The sequence below is a fragment of the Octopus sinensis genome, linkage group LG22 (genome assembly GCF_006345805.1).
Source record: "Octopus sinensis linkage group LG22, ASM634580v1, whole genome shotgun sequence".
Classification (NCBI taxonomy): domain Eukaryota; kingdom Metazoa; phylum Mollusca; class Cephalopoda; order Octopoda; family Octopodidae; genus Octopus; species Octopus sinensis.
Genome location: NC_043018.1, coordinates 4,375,598 through 4,402,323, shown reverse-complemented (window position 1 = coordinate 4,402,323; position 26,726 = coordinate 4,375,598). Strand labels below are relative to the sequence as shown.

Here is a 26,726-nt window from a genome sequence, read left to right as displayed (position 1 = left end):
CACTGTCTTGAAGAATTCTAGTCAAATGAACCAACCCCAGTACTTATTATTTTTTGTGAAATCTGGTACTTATTCTATCTGATCTTTTTTGCCAAACCACTAAGTTATGGGAACATAAACACACCAACACCACACACACACACACACACATAAACACACATGCACACACTCATAAGTATATACATACATACATATATATATATATATGACGGGCTTCTTTCAGTTTCCATCTACCAAATCCACTCAGAAGTCTTTGGTTGGTCTGAGGCTATAGTAGAAGATACTTGCCAAGGTGCCACACAATGGGATTGAACCTGGAGCCATGTGGTTGGGAAGCAAGCTTTTTTCTTTTCTTTATTTTTGAGTGGCAGGGATATGTAAAGGAAGAGTCTTTAGGCATCAACAAACAAAAACTGGATGCTGCACCAAAGTAACACACCTGCTCATGTATCACTCATTATCTGTGAGGCTTTTGGTGAAGCATGAAATGATTCTTGTTTCCCTGGTACCTTACTCTTCAGAATTGGCCCATGCTTGCAAAGTTTACCCGTTTCAGATGATTGAAGAGATCAGAGGAAAATTAGCAATGAAAACTGTGTACTAACCCTGAAAACCTATTTCAGGGAATGTTTGAAAGCATTAACAATGTTGTATCAGTTGAGGTGGAACCTATTTTGAAAGAGACAAGATTAGATTCTAGGTAAAGCAATATATTTGATTTTTTTTAAAATCTGTTTTTTTTTTTTTATATAGATCTCACATCCATACCTATTAATATAGGTTTGGATGTGGGTCTGTCATCATCATCATCCTCATCGTTTAATGTCCATTTTCTATGCTGATATGGATTGGATGGTTTGACCAGAGCTGGCAGGCAGGAAAGCTGCACCAGGTTCCAGTCTGACTTGGCCTCTTTTCTGCAGCTGGATGCCCTTCCGAAGGCGAACCACTGAACAGTGTGTGCTGGGTGCTTTTAATGTAGCACTGGCATTAGTGCATTTTATGTGGCACCAGCCCAGAGCCCTTGCAAGCCAATCCCCTTTATCAGAGAGAGAGTGACATTGACACTTCTGTTGTAGAGTATGAGTCTTCTTGTGTACAGCAAGTCATTAGCTGTCTAATGGTAGTGTAATATGAGAGAGATTTGGCTGCCATTTCTTGCAGTCCAAGTGGCCACATAGAATCTTCCTCTTTGGCTCATGCTAGCAGTGTTGTGGTTCTATCATTGTGTGTAGTGTGTTGTTGGTATTATTGTTGTTCATGTTGTTCCAGTGCTGCTCTGACTATGATCAAAGCTTTCTAACCAAGACTCTTCCATCTTTTTGCATGTTTTGGACAGCTTTATCCAAAGTAATTTTTGTTTTCATTTAAGATGGTAGGGTGTGATTCGAGGGAAACTTGACTGCCATTTCTTGCTGTTTGTGTGATTGCTTGCACGCTCCCTCAGTGGAGCAAAGTATATCCATCTTGATTCTTTGTAACTCATTAGAAGTAGGATGTGTGTGTGTGTGTGTGAGAGAGAGAGAGAAAGAAAGAAAGAAAGAAAGTGTGTGTGTATGTGAGAGAGTGTTGTGAGTGTGTGAGAGAGAAAGAGAGAGAGTATGATGTGTATGTGTGTATGTATGAGTGTATCCATGAGAGAGAGAGAGAGAGAGATTGTGAGTGCATGTGAATCGTGTGTGTATGTAAGTGTGTTTGTGTGAGTGTGTGTCTGTGTGAGTGTGTGTTTGTGTGAGTGGGTGTGCCAATCAATAATCAATACAGCTAATATTGAACTGTTAGCTGTAGAACCTGCTATGTACACTTTGTTACAAACATTCTTGCATATATATATATCATGTTGCCACTTTCTCTTGTTGTTACTAAGGTAACAGATATTGCTAGGCAGATCCAGTTGATGAGAACAAATATTGAAAAGGGGGATTAAAGGTTTTATTATTATCAGATTAGTAAGTGATGGTTTTAGCAGATAGAATCAATCAGAAAACATACTTGGTAGTATTTGTTCAGGTTCTTTGTGTTCTGAGTTCAAATCCCAACATGGTCAACTTTGCCTTTTATCCCTCTAGAGTCAATAAAATAAGGTATCAGTCAAAGAATTGGAATTGTCAGAATCAATCAATCCACTCCTCTTAAAAATGCCAAATTAGAAAGAATTATTATTATCATTTCAGTTCTTCTGAGTAATTTGGTAAGAGCAAACAGGCAACAACCTGTTGTCAAGGGTCTTACAGGGTTGGTAAAATTGTTAAATCTGGAGGTATTCATTTCAGCTCTTTACATTCTGATGTCAAACTTACTGGGGTCAACTTTGCCTTTCATCATCATTTAACGTCCGCTTTCCATGTTAGCATGGGTTGGACGATTTTGAATGAGGGCTGGTGAACCAGATGGCTGCACCAAGCTCCATTCTTGATCTGGCAGAGTTTCTACAGTGGGATGCCCTTCCTAACACCAACCACTCCGAGAGTGTAGTGGATGCTTTTTATGTGCCACTGGCACAGGGGCCAGTTAGGCGGTACTGGCAATGACCTCGCTTGAATCTTTTTACACATATGCCACCGGCACAGGTGCCAGCAATTTATAAAATAAAGTACCAGTGAAATACTGAGGTTGCTGGTAGTAATTAACAGCTTCTCCTCCCAACTACTAACCTCATGCCTAAGTCAGAAACCACGATAACAGTTTCAACTTGGAAAAGATGATAAATACATATTTTTTTGAGTAGAAATCTGTGGTGATAAACCTGTCACTTAGAAGTATTATCACTATACATAAATCTTGACTCAGGCTGTGTAAACGCCATGATGGATTATATACCAAGACGCTGAATGTGCATGTATGTTGAAGATAAATAAGCTCACTCTTTTTCACCACAAAAATAACAGTTTTTATAGTTGCAGAAATAAATTTCATTAACAGGTTGAAGAAAATGAAGAAAGTGAAATCATTTACTAAATTAGTTTATTTGCATATATTTAATATTTACAGTACAATATTATAAGTCTAAAAAGAAAACAGTTGTAGAGAATTATGGCATAAATTTATATTAACTAATTCTTCCATACTAAGCTACTAGAGTTCTACACAAAAATTCAAAATAGCCTTGTTGAGTTAAGTAATAGACATGACATAACAATAACCAATATCTCAAAGGAGTGAGTGTCATGGAAATGAGTGACAATGAACGAACACTGAGTGTGAGTGTCGTGGAGTCGAGTAACAACCAACCAACCAACCAACATACACTGATTAATTTCCCAAAAATCAGGGTTTTTATAACTGCTCATACCTGAATTCTAAGAACCTTATTTCATAAAAGATTTCTCTTTGACAAAAGTTTAGAATTCAAATATGGGCAGTAATTTTAACCAATGGGAACCTAACAATCATACCTATTTGGGCAACATGACCATTACATCATATTTCTGCTGATAAAGGTTTAGTATGACTTGGTGTCACTACACCACTATCAAATAACAGGCTTTTATATGAATAAATTGTTTCTCTAAATAATTGTTATTTCATTTAATGTTTTTATTTAAAATGAGAGCAGAGGGAATTGTCTATAAAATATGGATCATGTGACATTTGGAACTCACTTTGCATCCATTTGGTTTTGAGTTGGGCAAGAGTCTTCTATAATAGTGGTTAGTCAACCAATGTTTTGTAAGTGGATTTGGTTCATGGAAACTGTATGGAAGCTTATCATATATGTAAGTTGTGTGTGCATCTTTGATTTGTCCTCCTCTACTGCCACTTGATAACCAGTATCACATAAAAGCACCCATGTAAAAAGACACCCAAGATGCTCTGTGAAGTGGTTGGCATTAGGAAGAGCATCTAGCTGTAGAAACCATGCTACCAAAACAGACAATTTGAACCTGGGCAGCTCTCCAGATCCTGTCAAATCATTCAACACATGCCAGAATGGAAAATGGATGTTAAATGATGATGATGATGATGATGATGAACTTAGTTTTTCAGCAAAAGAGACTGATAGAATAATTTTTTTACTTCAAAATGTGTACTGGGATTGATTTTCTCAACTAAACCCTTCTAGGTCGTGCCCAAAGACCTTGTAGTATAGGGCACCACTTTGAAGTCACTGGATGCTGCTGTTCAGTGACCAAAACAAGTAAACGATAAAGGGTTCCATCTGTTTGGAGAAATCATCTAAAGGATTCTGTGGCAAGTTTAGGATGCACTGGTCTAGTAAATATATCACTAACCCCAAAGTCACTCACTCTCCAAAGTCATCTCTGCATTTTTAAAATTCCTTTTAATTGTTTAGTGAGGGAAGGAAAGGAAGTCTTGTGGCCTTTTTTCAGAGTCTTTATGAACTGTTGGGAAGAAAGGGAAAAGTTATACTCAGACTGGAGAGCTGGCCTGAGTTTTTGCAACAGACTATACTTTGGCTAAAAGCACTAAGGACCAGGTATTAATTTAGATGATAAAGTCTTACTTTGCCTTGGTTCCTCAATCCCTTTGAAGGACTCATAGTTGTGCCATTGTGACATACAGCATGTCTTGAATACTTTTTAGAATTGTTGGAGCTCATCTCTCTCAAGGTCTGACCACAGCAAATTTATTCTTGTAAAGAGAAAAAGACAAAGAAAAACAAAAGAATTGACCTGAGTACATTAGTATAACCCCCCCCCCACACACACACACACAAAACAAATTAATGAAAGACAGTTAACTCTGACAATATTTGAAGTCATGTAGAGAACTGAAGCAATTACTTCAAGGCAATCTATTGGCACTCTAACGACTCTGCCAACTATTCACCAGATTAAGTCTACCACCCTAGAATAGAAACAACTCCTGTAGGGGGCATCTTCACAGTTTCTGTCCACAGCACCCTAGGCAGGTGTGTTTTTTCACCATAGCACTAGAATGACCAAGTACTACGGGGGAAAACACTTACTCAAGATGCAAACCTGATAATGTGTAATTGTGAAGCAAACTTTTAACCAGACAGCCATACTTGAATCCATTTTTCTCTTTGCCACTGTAGTTACTCCCTTTTAATACTTTGAAACTCTTTATTTAAGTTTTGTCTGTTGCTATTGGTTACTATATAATAGTAATAATCTATTTTCAGGACAAATTACAAAAAATACAAGGACTTATACAAGAAACATATTGAATTTCCAATTGACGTATCTTTCAAGGATAAATTATTGGAAGTAGAAGAAAGTTTGGACATTTTCAACATATTCCTTGCAAGAGAACATGCTAAGCTTGAGGTAACAACTGACAAAACAGTTTGGGTTTTCTCATGGCCATTTATTTCAGCCTTGTATTTCATGGATGGGACGCATAAGAAAGTTAGGAGTGTGTGCAGATGAATGCATATGTGTGTTTGTGTATTCAAATGTATGTATAAATCTGTGTACGTATGTATGTGTGTATAAATAAGTATGTGTGTGTGTGTGTGTGTATATCTATACGTATATCTTTTTTACTCTTTTATTCATTTCAGCCATGCGGCTGCTGGAGCAGCACTGTCTTGCAGATTTATATTTGTATTTCATAAGAACTTTGTCAAGAAAACCAAAATAATAAAAAAAGAAATAACATGACACTTCATGAATGAAGTTCTGGGAATAAGAATAGAGTATATATTAATGTGCACCTTCCGACATGAGTGTGTACTCATCTGAATCATTGTGTGACAGCATGCATAAGGGCATACCTGTGTAGGTCAATGTGTGTCTGGATTAATCAGTGTTTGGTGCTAATGTTTCCTGATATATTTCTGTATATGTTTCTTTATTACCCACAAGGGGCTAAACATAGAGGGGACAAACAAGGACAGACAAACGGATTAAGTCGATTACATTGACCCCAGTGTGTAACTGGTACTTAATTTATCGACCCCGAAAGGATGAAAGGCAAAGTCGACCTCGGCAGAATTCGAACTCAGAACGTAACGGCAGATGAAATACAGCTACGCATTTTGCCTGGCGTGCTAACGTTTCTGCCAGCTCGCCACCCTAATATATATATTCCTGATGTATTTCTGTACATTATATCACAATTTGTGGACCATGGCATTGGTCACATGTTTCCAGTGGTATGTCAGGAGTTGTTCATCATCATTATCATCATTCAACATCATCATTCAACATCCATTTTGCATACTGGCATGAGTTGGATGGTTTGACAGAGAGTGGGGAGCTGGTGAGCTGTGCCAGGCTCCAATTGTCTGTTTTGGCTAGGTTTCTACAGCTGGATGCCTTTCCTGACACCAAACCACTTTACAGAGTGTACTGGATGCTTTTCTTGTGACACCAGCACTGGTGCTTTATATATGGCATCGGCACCAGTGGGGTTAGCAAGTATCTTGCAAGACAGAGAGCTCTCAGCTCAGGGATGGAAGCAAGGAAAGTAGCTGTGTGCCAGATGAGAGGTTAGAGTATAACAGTGTGTAAGAAAGCCTTTATTTTGTCTTGTCTTTGGTCAGTAAGTATTATTTCCTATTTGCTTCTATCTAAAAATCAAAGGAAATGACTTCTACTCCCTTCAAACTTTGTCTTTGTGACCTGGACACCAATGTTTTGAAACTGACCTATATTTTCCATTGCATTTCCAACAAATTCAGTATTGATTTGCTAAAGCAGAAATATCGTTATAGCAAATACTCTGTTCAAAACCACAGATTTGCTTGTCAGTTGTTTGACCATAACCATTTGAACATGTCCCTTAGTGGCTGACAATATGTGCATCTCTGATCATGAGCAGGAGTAGTGGAGAAGCATCATAGCCATGTGTTGAGAGGGATTCTTTGGGGTTCATATAAATATCATAACAAAAGCATAGTTTAAAGGAAATATTAGCCCTTTTTCATACTCTCTAGGGGAAGCAAATTGGAAATAACAGTTGCTACCCAAGGACAAAAATTATATTACACAGTGTAATAGAGGGACAGATATAGTTCTCTTATAGTGGAGATATATGGCTTCCCCTGTAGGACAAGGAAGGAGAGGAAGGAGTTAGAGAGAGTCAAGGTGAAAGAGAGAGAAAGTGAGCGAGGGAGAAATAGATGGTGTTGGGGATGTATTAGGTTTACCCACAGGGAACTTGGGTGGGGTTACAGAGGGGATAGGGAGGGATGTTACATAAGAGTCTGAGAGATGTGTACAGATGGGGAAGATGGGAGATGTGTACAGATGGATCAGATAGGTGGCCCTTTTCTAGATGCAGCCTCAGATATCTATGTATGCAGTAACAGCACAAATAACAGATACAAGTTGAAAGTTCCGTAGCATATCAGTAATTGTTGGAGGCTGAAAAAGCTTCGGCCCACCCACCAAAAATATAGAAGAGACGGGTCAATCATTAGTCCTAGCTATGTTGATGTACTTTTACTGGCTTACCTACATGGAATTTAAACTTGAAATGCAAAATACTGGAACAGGTACCCCAAGACTCCTCAACTGACATTTAACAGTTTTACAAGAATGGATGAAGATAGGTGTGTGAAAAAGTGCCAATCCCTAGCAGTTGAGGGAACCCATGGAAGAGGTAGACCCAGGAAAACCTGGGACGAGGTGGTGAAGCACCACCTTCAAACTTTAGGCCTCACCGAGGCAATGACCAGTGACCGAGAACTTTGGAAATATGCTGTGCGTGAGAAGACCAGGCAGGACAAGTGAGTCCAGCCCACTTATGCATGCCTTTCCTCCCTTGGACACACAAAGACCTGTTGAGGCAAGTGAAGTCGAAATCGAACCTCATCCGATGACAGGCACCCATGCCAACCCCCCTTCTCTGCTTGCGAAGTTGGGGCAAGTGAAATCGGAATCGTAATTGAACCAATCCTATGACTGGCACCCAGCAGTGCCAGAACCCCTGGACTGGTGGTATGTAAAAAGCGCTATCCAAATTGTGGCCGATGCCAGCGTCGCCTTGACTGGCTTCCATGCCAGTGGCACGTAAAAAGCACCATCCGAATCGTGGCCGATGCCAGTGCCGCCTCGACTGGCTCCCGTGCCGGTGGCACGTAAAATGCACCAATCCGATTGTGGCCGTTGCCAGCCTCGCCTGGCACCTGTGCAGGTGGCACGTAAAAAGCACCCACTAGACTCACGGAGTGGTTGGCGTTAGGAAGGGCATCCAGCTGTAGAAACACTGCCAGATCAGACTGGAGCCTGGTGCAGCCTTCTGGCTTCCCAGATCCCGGTCGAACCGTCCAACCCATGCTAGCATGGAGAACGGACGTTAAACGATGATGATGATGATGATGATGATTTAGTGGAGAAGAATAATTGATTAATCAGTTCCAGTCATTGATTCGTACTTATTTTATTAGCCCCAGAAATATGAAAGTCAGCTGTGACAGCATTTAAACCAAGTAGTTCTCAACTGGGGTCCACTTGTCCCTTGGGAGTCCTTATAAGATTTCATTCTTAAAAATTATGTGCAATAAATCAGTTACAATAAACAAAATGTTTTAATGATTTTTCTAATACGATTCCTAACAATATAAAAATATAATGGGATTTGTTTTAAACTTCAAATGGCTCTGAAGGTCCAGTAGAATGAAATCTGAATCAGAGGGATCCATAAGGAAAAAATGATCGAGAACCATTGGTTTAAATTAAGAAAATAAAAGGACATTGCTAAATATTGCATGGTGTTTTGTCTTTGACTCTGACACTTCTACCACTACTCTTATCTCATGAAATAATGGTTTCAAGTTTTGGAGCAAGGCCAGCAAGTTTAGTGGAACAGGTAAGTCAATTACTTCATCCCCAGGGTTCAATTTGTACTCATCAACCCTGAAAAGATGAAAAACAAAATCAACCTTGGCAGAATTTGAACTCAGAAGTAGACTGATGAAATGCTACAAAGCATTGTGCCCTGTGTGCTAACAATTCTGCCAGCTGGCTGCCTTATATATCATGAAATAATAACAGCCATTGTTGTTAGATATGATCAGAGAGACCTACAATCAAAAGTATTCCAGCCGTAACCATCTCTTGCTTATGTCTATCTAGATTTACATTATCCAACAATTATTCCTTCCTTTTATTTTAAAGGCAATATGTTATTTGAAGGAAATTTGGCTGCTTTTTCTAGCACTTCTAGAGATTACATAGAGCTTATCTTGTTAATTATCTCATGTGAAAAGTGGTTGTTGTTAGGAAGAGCATCCAGCTGTAGAAACCATGCCAAAGCATAGAACTTGGTGGAACTCTTGGGCTTGTATTTTCATGTCAAACTGTCCAACATGGAAAAAAAGAACATTAAATTATGATAATTATATATATATATATATATATATATATATATATATAATATATATATATATATATATATATATTATATCCTCTTTGACATTGTTTTGTTCTTGTTTTTTATTTAATATATTTTTTTATTTGTACCCAGCTGAAGAAAACAGAAAATGAAAAAGTCACAAAACCAGAAAAGAAAAAAGGCTGGCTTAGTTGGATATTTGGTTCCGAGGAGGATTCTGATTATGAAAATGATAAAACCGGTATTTTGATATTAATTTCTTTGCACCTAGATTTAAATTTAATTTCTGTTTACTATAACGGTCCCCCTTAACACTTAAGAATTGCTACTTTATTTAAATCTCTTAGAATAAATATTCTTGATTGAAAAAATATCATAGAAAACTGTAAAATGCAATTACTTTTCTCTGTTTTTGTTTTTCTTTTTTTCTTTATTATGTCTTAATTTTTTACTCTCTTTTTTTTTTTGTCTAGACTGGTTTTCTAAACTTTCTATTGATGAGAAGGAACAGCTCTACAGAGGTATCGGATATGACGAGAATGCCAACATATATGATATACCCCGTGAGGTAAAATGAGTTTATCATGTGTCAAGTAAAATGTTGGGAGTAGATATGGTGTGGAAAAGTGTTTTTAACATTTCGTCTTGCCTTCATTGTGATTATGTGTGTGTAACATTTTGATCTGCAGACACAAACTACATATTAACATACCATATCCTTTTCAAGTTCTATAGAGAATGCACACACACACACACACATGGCTCAGTTTCCTAACTGAAACTTGTTGGAAGCCAGTGAAGTAACCAAACAGTTCCTTTTATGTTCTCTTCACTCTAATTTACCAAGTGTCCACAGTTCTCTCTCCTCCTCCAGTAGTTCTTATCATTATCTCCTCTCCCTATGCCACCCACCAGGGTCTATAAGAGAGGAGGTCAACCTTGGCTAGTACATTGATCCTGGGCCCATAGATCCAATTGGAGCTGTAAAAATCTGACAGGTACCTTCCATCAAAAATAAAAAATAAAAAAGGCCTTCTTGACTTCTTTGAATTTTAAGAAGGAATAAAGAAGATCTGGAAACATTTTTATCCTGCCTTATATCATTTCTCTCTATGGCCTTGCCACCTGTTCCTTTTTTTCTCATTCTTCACTGTTAAAAGTTTGTCTCCTTGGCACGACCAGAATAATCAGGAAAGTATCAGATAGTTGAAAAGAACAGATAGCATGGCACTGTAAGCTGCAGGTAGCAAGCCTGCAATGCATGTAAAACTCCAGGAGTTCCAACAGACCTGTGTTAAAAAGGATAATATTAATAATAATTTCTAGCATAGGCTCCAAGGTTTCAAATTTGCTAAGTGGGATATAGTGTAATGTTGAGAAACATCAAAGAATTATGCCAATTACTATCAGGTCTTCCCATAAGTTCTGTTTGATTTTACCTTTTTTAAAATTTAATGAAATTTAATAGTATTTTAGAATGTCTAATTGAATTAAAAATTATTTTTATGCATTTGTGTACTTTTAAACTAATTAAATATTATTTTATAGAATTAAAATTTCTTTGACTAAAAAACCCATTCTAACATGGAAGTATCCAAAGAGCATTTGAGGCACATAATGCTTTATGAGTACAAAAATGGAAACTCTGCAGCCGAAGCAACTTGAAACATACACTCAGTTTATGGGAAAGAATGCTTGAATGAAAGAACTTGCAGAAGATGGTTTGCAAAATTCAGAAGTGGAGATTTCAGCCTTGAATATGAAGATGGAACAGTACGTCCAGTTGAGTTTGATGATAAGCTCCTTGAGACATTACTCGAAGAAAATCCTGAATTATTAGTTTTGCATTATCAGTATTGGCAATAAAGTTTAGTTCAAACCATACGGCGGTGCCCCAGCATGGCCACAGCTCATAAGCTGAAACTAGAATCAATCAATCAATCAATCAAACTGTTCATCGTTATCTTCAACAACTTGAAAAGGTTCCTAAACTTGGAAAATGTATGCCTCATGAACTGTCTGAAAGCAACCGCAAATCTTGAGTTGACATCTGCTCTTCTCTCCATTGTCGCAAACTCATTTCACCCTTTTTGGATACACTTGTGACTGGTGATGAAAAATGGATCTTTTATCGAAATGTTAAACGTCGTAAACAGTGGCTTGGTAAAAGGGAAAAAGCTCAACCACAACCGAGAAGGGAACTTCATGGAAAAAAGGTTCGTCTCTCTATCTGGTGGGTTTGCAAAGGAGTAATTCACTTTGAATTGTTACCACTTAATGCAACAATCAATGATCAAGTCTCTTGTCAGCAATTAGAGCATTTGAACCAAGCTTTGAAGAAAAAAAGACCTGCTTTAGTGAATCAAAAAGGAGTAATGTTTCATCAGGACAATGTGTGACCCCACACTGCAAAGATCACATCACAGAAGATCGAAGAGAGCTTGGTTGGGAAAAAATTCCTCATCCACCATATTCTCCCAACCTTGCTCCTTGAGGTTACCATTTGTTTCATAATTTACAGAATCATCTGGGGTGGGGGCATAACTTTCACAAGCCAGGAGGAGGTCGAAACTGACATTTCAGAATTCTTCGCTTTGAAACCAAAAGAGTTTTACATTGATGGGATTAAAAAGCCTGTAAATAGATGGAAGGAAGTCATAGATAATCAGGGAAAGTGCATTGATGATTAAATTTCAATTAAATATAACATTTGATCACTTGTTTTCTTTATTCAAAATTCAGGCAGAACTTATGGCCTGCCCTCATATATATATCTTGCATCTCAATGATGTTAAGTTTAATTTGTATTCTTGTATGCTGTTTGCTTTTGTTCCCAGTATATTGCCTACAAAGTCCAGATCAACTTGAAGAGCTGCTGCTGTTCATTGGTGAAATACAGTAAGAGGGTTCTTCAGATGTCAATGACGCAGTTTCGTTCCTCCTTAGACTACAGACCAGGCAGTGAATCTTGCAGGTAAGGAAAAAATAACCGTTCAACTGAACAACCTCTCAAAGTGTTAAAAGCTTCTTACTTGGCCATTTTGCCCTGATTGCATGCTCGCGAGCACGCACACACACACACCATTGACAGGTGAGTGTGTGTGTGTGCATGTGTGTGTGTGTGTGTGCATGTGTGTGTGTGTGTGTGTGCATGCATGTATCTTTTATCTTTAATCCATTACGTGTATCAGTCAATAGACTGTGGCCATGCTTGGGCATCGCCTTCAAGAAATTTTAGTTGAATGAATCAACCCCAGTCCATATTTTATTTAAAAAAAAGCCTGGTACTTATTCTGTTGGTATTTTTTGCCAAACCACTAAGTTACCGGGATGTAAACACAACAACACCACTTGTCAAGTAGTGGTGGAACACACACAAACATATACGACAGGCTTCCATCAGTTTCCATAAACTATATTCACTCACAAGACTTTGGTCAGCCTGAAGCTGTAGTTGGAGACACTTGCCCAACCCAGAACCATGTGGTTGGGGAGCAAATGTCTTACCATGCAGTCATGCTTGTACCTATATATATATATATATATATATATATATATATATATAATATATATATATATATATATATATATATATCTGTAAATGTAATGTGTGACAATTATTCGGTAACCATGATAAAACTCTGAGTTTCGGATGTTGGGGCAGAAACCCACACTGCCATCTCTTCAGTTATCCGGCCATTGAAAAAATGCTATGAAAATGACCGTTAAACAAAGGGAAATTACTGTGTGATTGACCGTTATTAAGACAAAAGAGCAATTAGAATGACCGCTAAGTGAGGAGGGGGAGTAAAAGTAAGGGGGTAATAAAGTTCATAGTATTCGTGTAAGTGCGCATGTCCATACCTACACATGCACGCCCGCACACCCACGTGCATGCGCCTATAAGTATACACTCATCCACCCTCACTTGAAACACACAAGCATCTTTTGAATACTTACCCTGTAAAATAGACTCACAATATATGATACAATGAAAGACAAAGAATTTGATGCTCCTTGGTGGGTTTTCTACTCAGATTGGAAAGAGACATACCTAAATTCCAATGTACAAGGAATCCAGAACACATCTAGCATGTCCTTTTCTCAACTGACTGGTTGTGACTTGGGAGAATTGACTACTGTTTCTAGCGTCCGTATTGGCTCAACATCTTGTTGTTGCTATGCTTGTGAATAATGATTTTCTGTTGAAATATTATTCTAGAGACATTGTTATCACATTGAAAGCTGCTCTCAGAACTGAACATGTTACTAAAAGGGAGGAAGGCCAGAGAGAGAAGGATGTAATAATTAAATTTTTGTGACTTTTATCTCTCTACTACTACTACAACAACAACTACTACTACTACTACTACTACTACTACTACTACTACTACTACTATGACTACTACGACGAGGAGGAGGAGGAGGCAGAAATATTAGCACACTGAGCAGAGTGCTTAATGGCATTTCTTCGAACTTTATGTTCTGAGTTCAAATGTCAATGGAGTTGCTTTTGCCTTTCATCCTTTCAGAGTTAATAAAATAACTACATGCTGGACACTGTAGTTGATATAATTGATTTATCCTCTCCCTCAAATTTCTGGCCTCTGGCCTTGTGCCAAAATTTGAAATCAAGGCAGCAAAGGCTGACAGAATCACTGGACAAAATGTTTTGTGGTATTTTGTCTGTCTTTACATTTCTGAGTTAAAATTCCGCCAGGGTTGATTTTGACTTTCATTCTTATGGGGTTGATAAAAATAAGGACCAGCTGAGTGCAGGGGTCAATGTATTCAACTTAGCACCACCACCCCCGAAATTGCTGGCCTTAGAATTGCTCGTATGCCAGATGAAATGGCTAGCAGCATTTCATGACTTCACATTCTGAGTTCAAAACCCACTGAGGTTAGCTTTGTCTTTCATGCTTTCAGGGTTGATGAAATAACTTCCAGTTTCATGTGGGAATCGGTGTAAATGACTAACCACCTATCCTCAAATTACAGACTTTGTGCCTATTATAGAAAAGATTATGATAATTATTATTAAAGGTGGCAGTGGGCTCACAGAATCATTGACACATCAGACAATATGCTTCATTCGTCTTTACATCCTGAGTTCAAATTTCAGTGGAGATTGACTTTGCCTTTCAATCTTTCGGTGACCATGAAATAATTAACAATCCTGTACTGGGGTTAAAGTAATCAACTAGACACCCCCCTCCCCTTAAATTTCAGGCTTTGTGCCTATAGTCAAAAGGCCTATTATTATTATTATTATTATCATTATTATTATTATTATTATTATTCTATGTTTGACTTTTGCTTTATGTCTGTACAAGTTGGCTCCAAGTCTCACCCAGAGACCTCAAGAGACAACAGGTTAGAAGTTCTGTGCCATATATTTGGGGGGGTTTTTTTTGGTGTTGTACTAGTGAATGTCTAATACATAAAAAAAAAGAAATAATAAATAAATAAATAAAAAAGTTTGTTTTAAACCTTGGGATTACATAGAGAGTATTTTGCGTAGGATATGAGCAGTTCCCATGAGCACTATCTTTTGAATTTCTGCCATTTTGGGGTTTCCTGGTATCTGAGTTAGGTAGCAATCAGCCCCTTTCGCTATCATTCCCAGGGCACCTATGACAACAGGTATTGTTTTAGTCTTCAGCTTCCACATTTTGCTGATTTCTATTTCAAGATCTTTATATTTGCTCAGTGTTTGGTAGGTCTTGACAGATACGTTTATATCGATTGGGACAGTCATATCAATGAGGAGGCATGTTCTTTGTCTGAAGTCTTTCAATATAATGTCTGGCCTATTTGCATCTATCTTCCTGTCAGTTTGAATGGTGAAGTTCCAGAGGAGTGAGATGCGGTCATTTTCAAGCACAGGAGGTGGATTGTGTTCCCACCAGTTTTTTTCATGGGGCAAATCCAGGTTTTTGCAAATTACCCAGTGAATATATTGTGCAGCTCTATCATGCCTACTGAGGTACTCTGTAGGCGCTAGAAGACTGCATTTGGAGACAACATGGTCAATGGTTTCATTTTGTTGTCAGCATACACGACATGTTGGGCTACTGCCGTTCTTTAATATGTTGGCCTGGTAGTTTCTTGTTGGTAGGCATTGATCTTGAGCTGCTATGATAAACCCCTGTTTCAGATTTTAAGCCAGAGGCCATTAGCCATTGATGGGTCAGGGCTTTGTCGATATCTGCATTATTCGCTCTCTTTGGGTATTTGCCATAGAGAGGTTTTTCTTGCCATTTATTATTCAGAATATCTAAGGCAGCAGTTTTGGCACGGGTTTTCATGCGCCTAGCTTTTTCTGTGCTTGTTTCTTATATATCTATCTCTAATTCCGAAATTGGTTGTATTCGGAATTCACTTAGATATTCCTTTGCCTGTTTTGTGACTGAGTATGATGCTTTCTTGTTTTCATGTTTTGAGACAAGTTTTAACATCCAGTCCTCAGAGTTTTTCAGGTAGGTGTCTAGGCCAATTGTAGCAATCTTCATTGTTATTGCCAGTTGCAAAAGACCACGGCCTCCCTCTTTTCTTATTATTATTATCATTATTATTATTATTATTATTATTATTATCATTATTATTATTATTATTATGAATATTATTATTACTAAGGTGACAAGCTGGCCCTGTGCCCTGGCTAATTAAGTTACATTTATTATTATTATTTAAGGTGGCAAGCTGGCAGAATTGTTAGCATGCCAGATGAATTGCTTAGCAATATTTCACCTGTTGCTATGTTCTGAGTTCAAATTCTGCTGAGATCAACTTAACCTTTCAACCTTTCAGGGCTGGTTTAATTAACCAGTCCTTTCTTTACAAATTTCAGGCCTTCTTCAAATAATAGAAAAGGATTATTATTATTATTATTATTATTGTTATTATTATTATTATTATTGTTATTATTATTATTATTATTATTATTATTATTATTATTATTATTATTATTATTATTATTATTATCCTTATTATTATTTGCGTTGCTGGTGAAAAGCAACTTTGAATTCATTTCTTTGTTTTCTATTATCAGAGTTTCCTGTAACACAGAGAGCTTCTCGATAGAAGGTGTTTCTATGGAGCATGAGTTGATTCCTATTCTGACATCAGATGTTGGAGTCTATGGTGAGTACCTTATAAATGGAGGAAACGTTTGGCTGGTGATGATGGTGGAGGTATTTCTGGTGTTTCCAAGCAAGGTAATATTTTCCCATGTTTATACAGAAGATTGGAGATCAAAAACATTGCTTGAATGATAGTGACACAACTATCAATTGATATCAAGATAAGGTGACATAAACACACACACACACGATTTCTTTTTTCATCTACCATAACCACTCACAAAGCTTTGGTGGGCCTCAGTGTTATAGTATGGCTCAAGGTGCCATTCAGTGGGACTGAACCCAAAGTCATATGATTGGGAAGCAGATTTATATTACCTTGCTTGGAAACACAACTACTACCACTACCACCATCATTACCATCATCAATGACCAACCAATTAATCTAACAATCAATTAGTTATAAAGTTAAATAGTTAACTAATTGACAAAATGTAATGGAAGAAGTGAAATAGAATCAGTGCCTGTGTTTATTATTGGCATAATGACCCTCCCAATATGCAACAAAACTTAACGCTATAACATTTAAACCAGTCATATCTAGCCTAAATGTTCCATCTGTTGTATGTTCAGACCAGCCAGATTTGGCCTCTCACACCTACCCTGCAATGTCACTCTAAAAATATATTATTGCATCCTCAAAACCTTGAAGTTTCATATCACACCTGATTAATTCCCAACAATGTGACTAAATAAACCTTACCTGTAGAATAAATAAGCCTTACCTGTGAGAGAGTAATCTGACCTGAAGAAAAACCTATTTTGCTTATTCTTTTATTTTTATTTTTTTTGCAGCCCCTTCAGTGAATCAAATATTTACATTAGAATTTGAGACGAAACCTTTGTATGTGGAGGCTGACTATTCCCTAAAACTCAATGTTCAGCCGGTGGAAATGGTGTATGATGAGGTCAGACAAACTTTTTTATTATTTTCTTTTTGTTGTTGCTGTCATTTTGTTTCCTTTTTTTTTTTTTTTTTAGTAGTTTGAAAGCTAAATCATTTTTACATTTATGAATTTGTTTTGCAAGATTTTTAATGTGAAAGCATGTGTTGAAATAGCCAGGGTTATATTTCAAGAGGATCATTTTTTTTTTGTCGTCAAATAAATACCTGCACACTGTATTCGTTCTTCTCTTGTTTCTGTTCTTATTTTATCTCATGTTCATTGTCTGGAAATTGTAGTGAAGTCACCTGTGCTGGGGACTCGTAAAAAGCACCGTCCGAACGTGGCAGATGCCAGTGCCGCCTGACTGGCGTCCGTGTCGCTGACACGTAAAAGCACCAACTGATTGTGGCCGTTTGCCAGCCTGCTCTGGCCCCTATGCTGGTGGCACGTAAAAAACACCCACTACACTCATGGAGTGGTTGGCGTTTGGAAGGGCATCCAGCTGTAGAAACACTGCCAAATCAGACTGGAGCCTGGTGCAGCCTTCATGGCTTACCAAACCCCAGTCGAACCGTCCAACCCATGCTAGCATGGAAAACGGACGTTAAATAATGATGATGATGTTCATTATCTGGAAATCTTTGGTCCCACATCTGTGACCTCTTCAGCAACCCTTTCTGTCCACATGTGTCTTCCAGCTCTGCTTAATCCATTCTGTCCTTCCATGATGTATTTCCTTATCTGCGCATGCAGCTGCATCTGCTGCTTCTCTTGACCCTTATTTTTGATATTGTTCTTGTGTCCCTCTGCGTCTGTGTGTTCATTCACACTGCTGCCATCGTGGTTGTTGTTGTTCGCATTGTTGTGGCTGTTAGTGAAGTTACTGTATGTGGGTTCATCCTACATACTATACAATTGTTCTCCATACAGGTTAACGGTAAGATTAGGAATAGAGTCTATAGTTTATAGTGTACTGAAGGATGGTGCAGAAACAAGACAACAACTAACTTTGTGGAGATGGCACACAGCACAGGGGAGCAACTAGGCCAACGCTGGCAGGAGCTCAAAGAGAAGAAAAGCTTGTCAGTGCTCTGCCAACATGCTCAGTCGAACATAGAAGCTCGGTTAATAATACAGAGATTAAGGTACAGAGATTAATGCTTAGAACTGACACGATACAGATTACAGACTGAGCCTCCATAGAAAACATGAATGGAACAGTAACACTCGCCACCACCACCACCACCACCACCACCACCACCACCACACGATGAATAGAGACAGAAAGGAAGAATAAAACATACAGATACAAACGGTGTGATAGGCACACAGAACAAACATGCTCATACCTATGATGAATATATGAAATAAGAAATGGCGATACAAAGGTAAACAACAAGAAAATCTTTATAAAGGGCCCGGATACAAACAACATTGAGTGCAAACCTGTAAACACACATACAGTAACTTCACTAATGGCTGCAACAACAACAACAACAACCACAATGGCAGCAGTGTGAATGAACACACAGACACAGAGGGATACAAGAACAATATCAAAAATAAGGGTCAAGAGAATCAGCAGCACATAGAGTTGCAGCTGCATGCGCAGATAAGGAAAGAGCATGATGGAAGGAGAGAATGGATTAAGTGGAGCAGGAAGACACAAGTGGATGGAAAGGGTCGCTGAAGAGGTCACATGTGTTATGAAAGATTCCTGGACATTGGACATAAGATAAAATAAGAACAGTAATAAATGAATGAAGAAGGAATATATTGGGCATGTATTTATTTGACAAAAAAAGAAAAGAAAAAAATGACCATCCCCCCGAAATATAATAAATCATTTTTCTTTTTTTGTGTGTGTGTAGCAACTGGGAAAGACTTTCACATTATGTGTGTGTGTGTGTGTGTGTGTGTGTGTCCTACTGAGTTAAGGTCAGCACCGGATGTGAGGAACTATATATATAGCCACCTAAAATAATTAGTGAAAGCATGGTACATATCACTCGGTCATACTCCTTTGTGAGTGACAGCTATGGTTTTATATGTGCATGGGTGTGTGTGTGTGTGCATGTGTGGGTGCATGCGTGTATGTGTGTGTGTGTGTGTGTGGAGAGAGAGAACAGATATGGCCTTGTGCCCTGGCTTACTGTATCACAGTTAAACTTATTATTATTATTATCATTATTTAAGATGGTGACCTGGCAGAATCATTAGCATGCCAGGTGAATTGCTAAACAGTATTTCACCTGTTGCTATGTTCTGGGTTCAAATTCCTCCAAGATTGACTTTGCTTTTCACCCTTTCAGGGTTGATAAATTAAATACCAGTGAAACACTGGGGTCAAGGAAATCAACTAGTCCCCTCTCCCAAAATTTCAGGCCTTGTGCCTTTAGTAGAAAGGATTATTATTATTACTATTATTATTATTATTATTATTATAATTATTATTATTATTATTATTATTATTATTGTTATTATTAGTTGTAGTAGTAGTATTTAAGGCAGTGAGCTGGCAGAATCCTTAGCATGCCAGGCATAATGCTTTATGGTATTTCACCCGTTTCTTTGGTCTGAGTTCAAATTCCACCAAGGTCAACTTTGTCTTTCATGGGTGATAAATTAAGTATCAGTGAAACACTGGGGTCGATGTAATTAACTAGTTCTCCCCCATCAAATTTGAGGTCTTGTGCCTCCAGTAGAAAGGATTATTATTGTTATTATTATTATTTTGGTTCGGCTCAGGTTTGGTCTTATTCCTTGTAGGAATTATGTGGGTAGTGGGTTACTACCTGTAACCTTAGATATGCCCAAGTTTTCAGCAATTTTTCAAGTGCTTAGAACCCTCCTGATAATCCTTGCTATCCTTAAGAGACAAACTTTCTGTAGGAGCTCTGCCAGGCATTTTATTCCAATCTCCTCCAGCCATTTTCTGTATCTTTGCTTACTATTCTCAACACACCAATTATTATAGGCACAACTATTACTGTTCTTCACATGCTCCAAATTCTTCCTATTTCAAAATTTAGGAGATTGTATTTTTTTTATTTTCTTCCTCTTTATGATCCTAGAATCAAACAAGCATGATGGGTCAATAAGTAAGCAACTTATTATTGTTGTTGTTGTTGTCATCATCATCATCAACAACAACAAGGTGATAAAATCTGGCAAAATCATTAGCATGCTGGCCAAAATGCTGAGTAGTATTTCATCTGTCTTCTGAATTTAAATTCTGCCACAGTTGACTTTGCCTTCCATGCTTTCAGAGTTGATAAAATAAGTACCAGCTGATCACTGGGATCGATGTAATTGACTTACCCCATCCCCTGAAACTGCTGCCCTTGTGCCAAAATTTGAAACCATTATATTATTATTATTATTATTATTATTATTATTATTATTATTATTATTAGAGTGCTATTGTTATCAACTGAACAATATTTTGACATCTGGAGGAGTAACCTCAATCCTATTATTATTATTATTATTTACTTTTAATTTTCATGTTTGTTACAATTACTTGCTGATCCTAGCATCCTAGGGTGAGTGGAGGATAAGAAGTGTTACAGTATGACTGAAAGCTTGGGGAGGGGAAGTGACAGGCGCAGTAGCGAAATATCTTCATGTGATGCAACACATAATTTAAATTAATTATTATTATTATTATTATTATTATTATTATTATTATTATTATTATTATTATTATTCTTATTATTATTATATCATCATTATCATCATGCATGCATCTTCAGAAAATAAAAATAAAAGAATTCTCTGATTTCTAACATCCAAATATTTTTATGGCACATTTTCAGCATTCTCTATCAGAATTGACCGCATTTTTCCAATTTCCTAATCTAAGAGCCGAAATGAAGAATTCAGCAGTTGAAAGTCTCCAACAAGTTATCTCTTACAGTCGCCTGAGTTTACAATATGCCATTCAACAACACAAGGTTAGTTTATTGAAGAATGAGGCTTTTAGTTCAGATTAAACTGATTCCAGTTACTGCCAAAAGGTTTACCGAATTTAATATACTTCTAATGAAATGCACTCTATATTTGAATTAATCTTCAAAAGAAGAAAGAATTTAGAAAGATTTCATAAAATAACTGTTTATCACTCTAAAGCTAATGTCTCCTTTTCTCTTTTGTTCTTCTCTCTTACTTCTTTTCTTCTCTTTTCTCTCTCCCTCTCTCTCTCTTCTCTCTCTCTCTCTCTCTCTCTCTCTCTCTCTCTCTTCTGCTTTGGCTTTGCCATTCCTTGATGACATACAAATGAATATCAAAGCACCTGGGCCGACTGTAGTGGTTAAAAGGTTGTATGATGGTGTCCCTGTGTAGCCACAATCCAACGACTGAAAAACTAGCAAAAGATTGAAAATAAAATCAGGAAATAAATGTTTTTTATTTGTATTTCATTCTACAATTCCTGTCTATAAGTTTCATTCATATTTGAATACAGTGCTTGTTTTATGAGTCTGTTTTCCTTTACTTTTGTGTGGGGGTGTGTAGGGGCTCCTTTTTGAATGGTTTATTTTCTTATATCTTTTACATGTTGTATATGTGTTCTTCCATATATTGTAGACAATACATGTGTCTGTGAATATGAGATCACCTTACATGGTCATACCAGAATATGGATCATTGCAGAAGTAAGATTTTTTTCTAATATTTAAAGCATCTTTTTTTGTCTTAAGAAATGCAATATTTCAGATGCATTTTTTAAATCTTAAGATAGGAGACCATCACATACACAAACACATGCCTGCACACACACACACACACACACACACACACACCACACACACACACACACACACATGCACCTGAAAATGAGTGCATCAGCCTTAGAGTACCAAGTCACAGATTATTAGCCAGGAATATGGCAGGTGCAAAATGTCAGTGACTCTAAAAGATGCACATGGTGAATGTAGTGTGGTAATCCAAATAGATTAAATGGTGGTACAAAATGATTTTAAAAAGAATCTTCAGCAGGTATAAAGTCTGACAGCTGTTTCAAGAAAATATAGGTTGGTATAGTCGAGTTAATTCCAACCATAACAATCATCTACATTTCTCTCATCAAAGTTAACCTAAGAGGATTTATAAAAGAGTTATTTAAATCTTAAAGTTTTAAGTGGCATGAGAAATTTAGGAATTTAAAAAATTTGAATGCTGTGTCAGAACATACTTTTCAGGCGAATGATATAATAAGAGTTAAATTTACATGTTTAAATAGATTATGAATCTATAGATAATGTTGTTTTAAGATGAATCCAAATGCAGAAAGGTTAAATAGGTTAAAATCATATAAACTAATTATTTTTGGAAAAAAATTTACAAGTTGATAAATATTTATGTCTACAAAGAATAAAGTCATATGAGATCTTATTAGGTAAAATGTTTTTGTCAGCACAGAGTATATTGATTGATTCTTTTGTGCATAATTTACAATTTCTGGTGTGTATATTGTATGGTGTGGTTTCCGTGGTAATAGGCCAATCCAAACTGAATTATTTATTATGCATTTTTAATTTATTAATGCAGATCGCTGGTACAGTTGAGTTTTTTGTTTCTTGATTAATAAATGAATTTGTGTGCCCCCATATCTAGTCATTAAGTCAGGTGTACTTCCTATGTATATCTTCTTTGATTTATTAAGGGTTCAAACCTCAACTTTATGCACAACATTTCTCCTTAAACAGAATCCTTTTAAGGAACATAAATCCTGGTTATGGCAGTTACATATTTTATTTCCATGCTTTGTCTTTATATTTTTAATATCAGAAAAAATAATCCTAAAAAAAATAATGCTAAAAAATAGTTTAGGGAGATTACTGACTTGGAGGGAAAAAGTCTGGGTGAATCAAATAATTTCCCATTTCATCACTTTCTTGACTTTATATATATATATTATATATATATATATATATAATATATATATATATATATTATATATATATATATATATATATTATATATATATATATATATATATATATATAATTTAGATTCAGATGAATATGGTACTTAAGTTGAGGCACCAGAATTTAATATTTAATATTATCCCTACAATTTCAAAGTAAGATGATTTTTTGACAGGCAGAGTCTGTAACAATGTATATCTTCTGGAAAAATTCAGTAACTTCTAAACTGGAGTGAGACAGCATGTTCTTTGTCTATCTCCTTAACTTCTTGGAGATTTTAGGTATAATTATACTAATGTGTCCGTCTGTTCTAATTTAATTAAATTCTATGTCTTTGTGCAACTGAAGATTGCTCTGCATTCTAAAGTGATGTAATGATTGCATTGTTCAATTAAATGGAGTTGCATGAAACCATCGTACTGCATTACCTCTGGATATCCTTGTTGCTTATTTTGATTATATATATGTATGTATGTATGTATGTATGTATGTATGTATGTATGTATGCATGCATGCATGCTTGCATGCATGCATGTATGTATTTTTAAGTGCATACATACATAGAATAAACCAACTCACGAGGAAATTAAATTGAACTACAAAAATTAAAATATTGTTACCATTCATGGAATGAATAGTATGTGTGTGTGTGTGTGTGTGTGTGCATGTGCTTGTTTATACACATATACATATATATATGTGTGTGTGTGTGTGCATGTATTTCTATATAATACTCATGTGATATTTTCTTCCTCTCGTTTGAAACAGAGGTGGCTATGTATTGATTGTTGACTTTGGTACATTGACTCTGGAGAGTGAATTACAGCCCAAAAATGTTTCCCTCGAGGTAAGATATAAAGGAATATAAATAAAAACATATTTAAGAAGTATGAAGTTACTTAAAAATTTACAGTTTGTTGATTTGGTTACAATAGAGAGTTTGTGGTGTCAAAAATATGGACATGGAATCCTTGTTATTCATCTGTAGAGCAGTGTTTCTCAACCACTTTTTACCTATGGATCCCTTTGATTCCTATTTTACTTGGATGTACCCTTGTAGTTATTCTATGGTCTAAAAAAAATAATTTATTTTTGTAATCAGATGTTAGAAATTGTATTAAAAAATTGTTAAAATATTTTGTGTATCATGGAAGTGTAACTAATCTATTGCAGATAAATTCTGACAATAAAATTTTATACTGACCCCTAAGAGCCACATGGACCTTGGTTGAGAACCGCTGTTGTAGAGGTTTATTTACTATGTAAATAGATCAGTTCCTTTATAGACCACTGCTTAAAATTCCAGTGTCTGTAACATTAAGTTAACGGGAGGCAAATTTCACTGCTGGTTAGAATATTGTGTCATATGTAACCTCTTCCAAAGACTTGGTTCCTATTCTTCAGTTAAATATATCTTGTAATGATGAATTAATTAAGGTGTGTCTGTTGATGTTTTTGCTTTGTATTTCCATTTTTGAGACAGCAGTGATCAAGGTGGCCTATGATCAAAGGCATTCCATCTGTGAACATCCTGTCTTATTTTTGTTCAGACACATCATCTAATTTTCGAGAACAGTGGAAAATTGCCAGTGTTAACCCTCTGTTCAAAAAAGGCAACCGCACATCGCCTGTCAACTAGTCTTACTAGCTGCATCGCCAAACTGATGGAATCCTGTATGAGAAACCCTCTGGAACTTCTGGAAGTCTCACAGCCTCATCCAGCTGTCACAATTTGGATTTATTCCTAACTCCAGCTGCTGTAATCAACTCATTGAGTTTCTTGAGGACATTACCCGAATCACTGATCGCGGATCCTGGGTGAATGTTGTTTACCTTGACTTTGCTAAGGCTTTCAATTCTGTGCCACACAAAAGACTTATGGTGAAGTTCTCTGCGTTGGGCGTAAGAGACAAACTCTATAACTGGTTGAAGTCCTTTATTTTCGGCCGAAAAGAGGTTGTCACAGTTCTAGGACAGCACTCTTCACCCTATGAGATGACATCTGGTGTACCACAGGGATCTGTTCTTGGCCCCCTTTTATTTGTTGCATATGTTAATGACATAGATGCCAACTTAAAGAATGCCACTGTGCTGAAATATGCAGATGACATCAAGCTGTACCTCGAAATAAAGAGGTCAGATCCTGTACACTATAGATCTCTATTGCAATCAGACCTGGACACAATGCAGCAGTGGATCATGGAGTGGCAACTCAAGCTGGCTGTGGACAAATGTAACACCATGCATTTAGGTGTCTACTTACTCCCTCCACAACACTAATCTCAAAAAGTCTTCATGTGAACGTGACCCGGGTGTTATTGTCGACAGTGATTTGCGTTGGACAAAACACATCGCTAAAATTGTCAAGAAGGCTGAGGGTGTCTTGGTATCACTCACCAAATCCTTTGTGAGCCGCTCTCCGACTATCTTTCTGCGGCTTTATATAGCTATGGTAAGACCTCACCTGGAATTTGCATCACCGGTCTGGAACCCCTATCTTGCCCAGGATATCAATCGTCTGGAAGCCGTTCAGCGACATGCAACCAAAAGAATACCCTCCATCAGGCATTTGCCATATTCTGAACGCCTTACTTCCTTGGGCATGGACACATTGAAACTCCGATGTCTGGCAGCTGACTTGGCAGACACCCATAAAATTATCAACCATCTTACAAACAATAACTCTGAGCACCTTTTCAAAGTCCACCCGTCTAACACCCGTGGACATATTTTCAAAGTCAGAAAACAGCACAGCTCCCATGGCTTTCGGAAACATTTTTTCACGCTGAGAGTTGCTGAAGCATGGAACAAACTGCCGGCATCAGTTGTTAGTTGTCGGAGCACTGCATCCTTCAAGACTTCCATGCTTTCTGAGATTCACCAACACTACACCTGATTTTCACCCCCTCCATACACACACAAGCATGTATCTGACTCATGCATTCTTCGCTTTCCAGACATTTGTACATTACTGCATATACTCTATATGCACTTTCTGACAAGTTGTGGTGCACCTGATCACTGTATACAATAATTTCATTATTATAATTTATCTTAATATTATTTTTCTGTTTTTTTTTTTAAGATGGTAAGATATGATTTGAGGAAAATTTCTATTACTAGCAAGTTGAGTGACTGCTTAGATGTTCTGTCATTGACTTGTCTATGATAGTTTTAACTACTAATCAATAATATTTCATTTCTTTTACATTGCCTATTTAATTAGAAAAGGCTTGAATAAAATGTCCAGACCTCTTAGGGAAAAGGTTTTGTATCTGTGTAAAAAACATCAATACTGTTAATTAGAATATTATTTCATAATCATTGATTAGTTCATCAATATTTTCTCCTACTTTATTTATCTAATTAAAAAAATCTTTTTTGTTATGCACCATTATTGTAGTTTAATTACCCTATTCTGTTATTCTCTATTCATTGATTTTATTCTATTATTCTCTATTCAATGACTATTCTATTATTTTCTCTCTTCAATTACT

At 36.8% G+C, this 26,726-nt stretch overlaps 1 protein-coding gene across 1 annotated transcript in view; it reads left to right on the top strand.

Annotated features, from left to right (window-relative positions):
• The window catches only part of LOC115223083 (vacuolar protein sorting-associated protein 13A), a 311,737-nt gene that overhangs the window by 154,100 nt on the left and 130,911 nt on the right, over positions 1 to 26,726 (top strand). Inside the window, exons 13-21 of the mRNA XM_036512095.1 lie at positions 5,108 to 5,252; positions 9,400 to 9,508; positions 9,741 to 9,835; positions 12,105 to 12,241; positions 16,322 to 16,413; positions 17,208 to 17,320; positions 21,118 to 21,255; positions 21,887 to 21,954; positions 23,998 to 24,076. Of these exons, the coding sequence (XP_036367988.1) occupies positions 5,108 to 5,252; positions 9,400 to 9,508; positions 9,741 to 9,835; positions 12,105 to 12,241; positions 16,322 to 16,413; positions 17,208 to 17,320; positions 21,118 to 21,255; positions 21,887 to 21,954; positions 23,998 to 24,076 (976 nt within the window). The remainder of the gene's footprint in view (positions 1 to 5,107; positions 5,253 to 9,399; positions 9,509 to 9,740; positions 9,836 to 12,104; positions 12,242 to 16,321; positions 16,414 to 17,207; positions 17,321 to 21,117; positions 21,256 to 21,886; positions 21,955 to 23,997; positions 24,077 to 26,726) is intronic.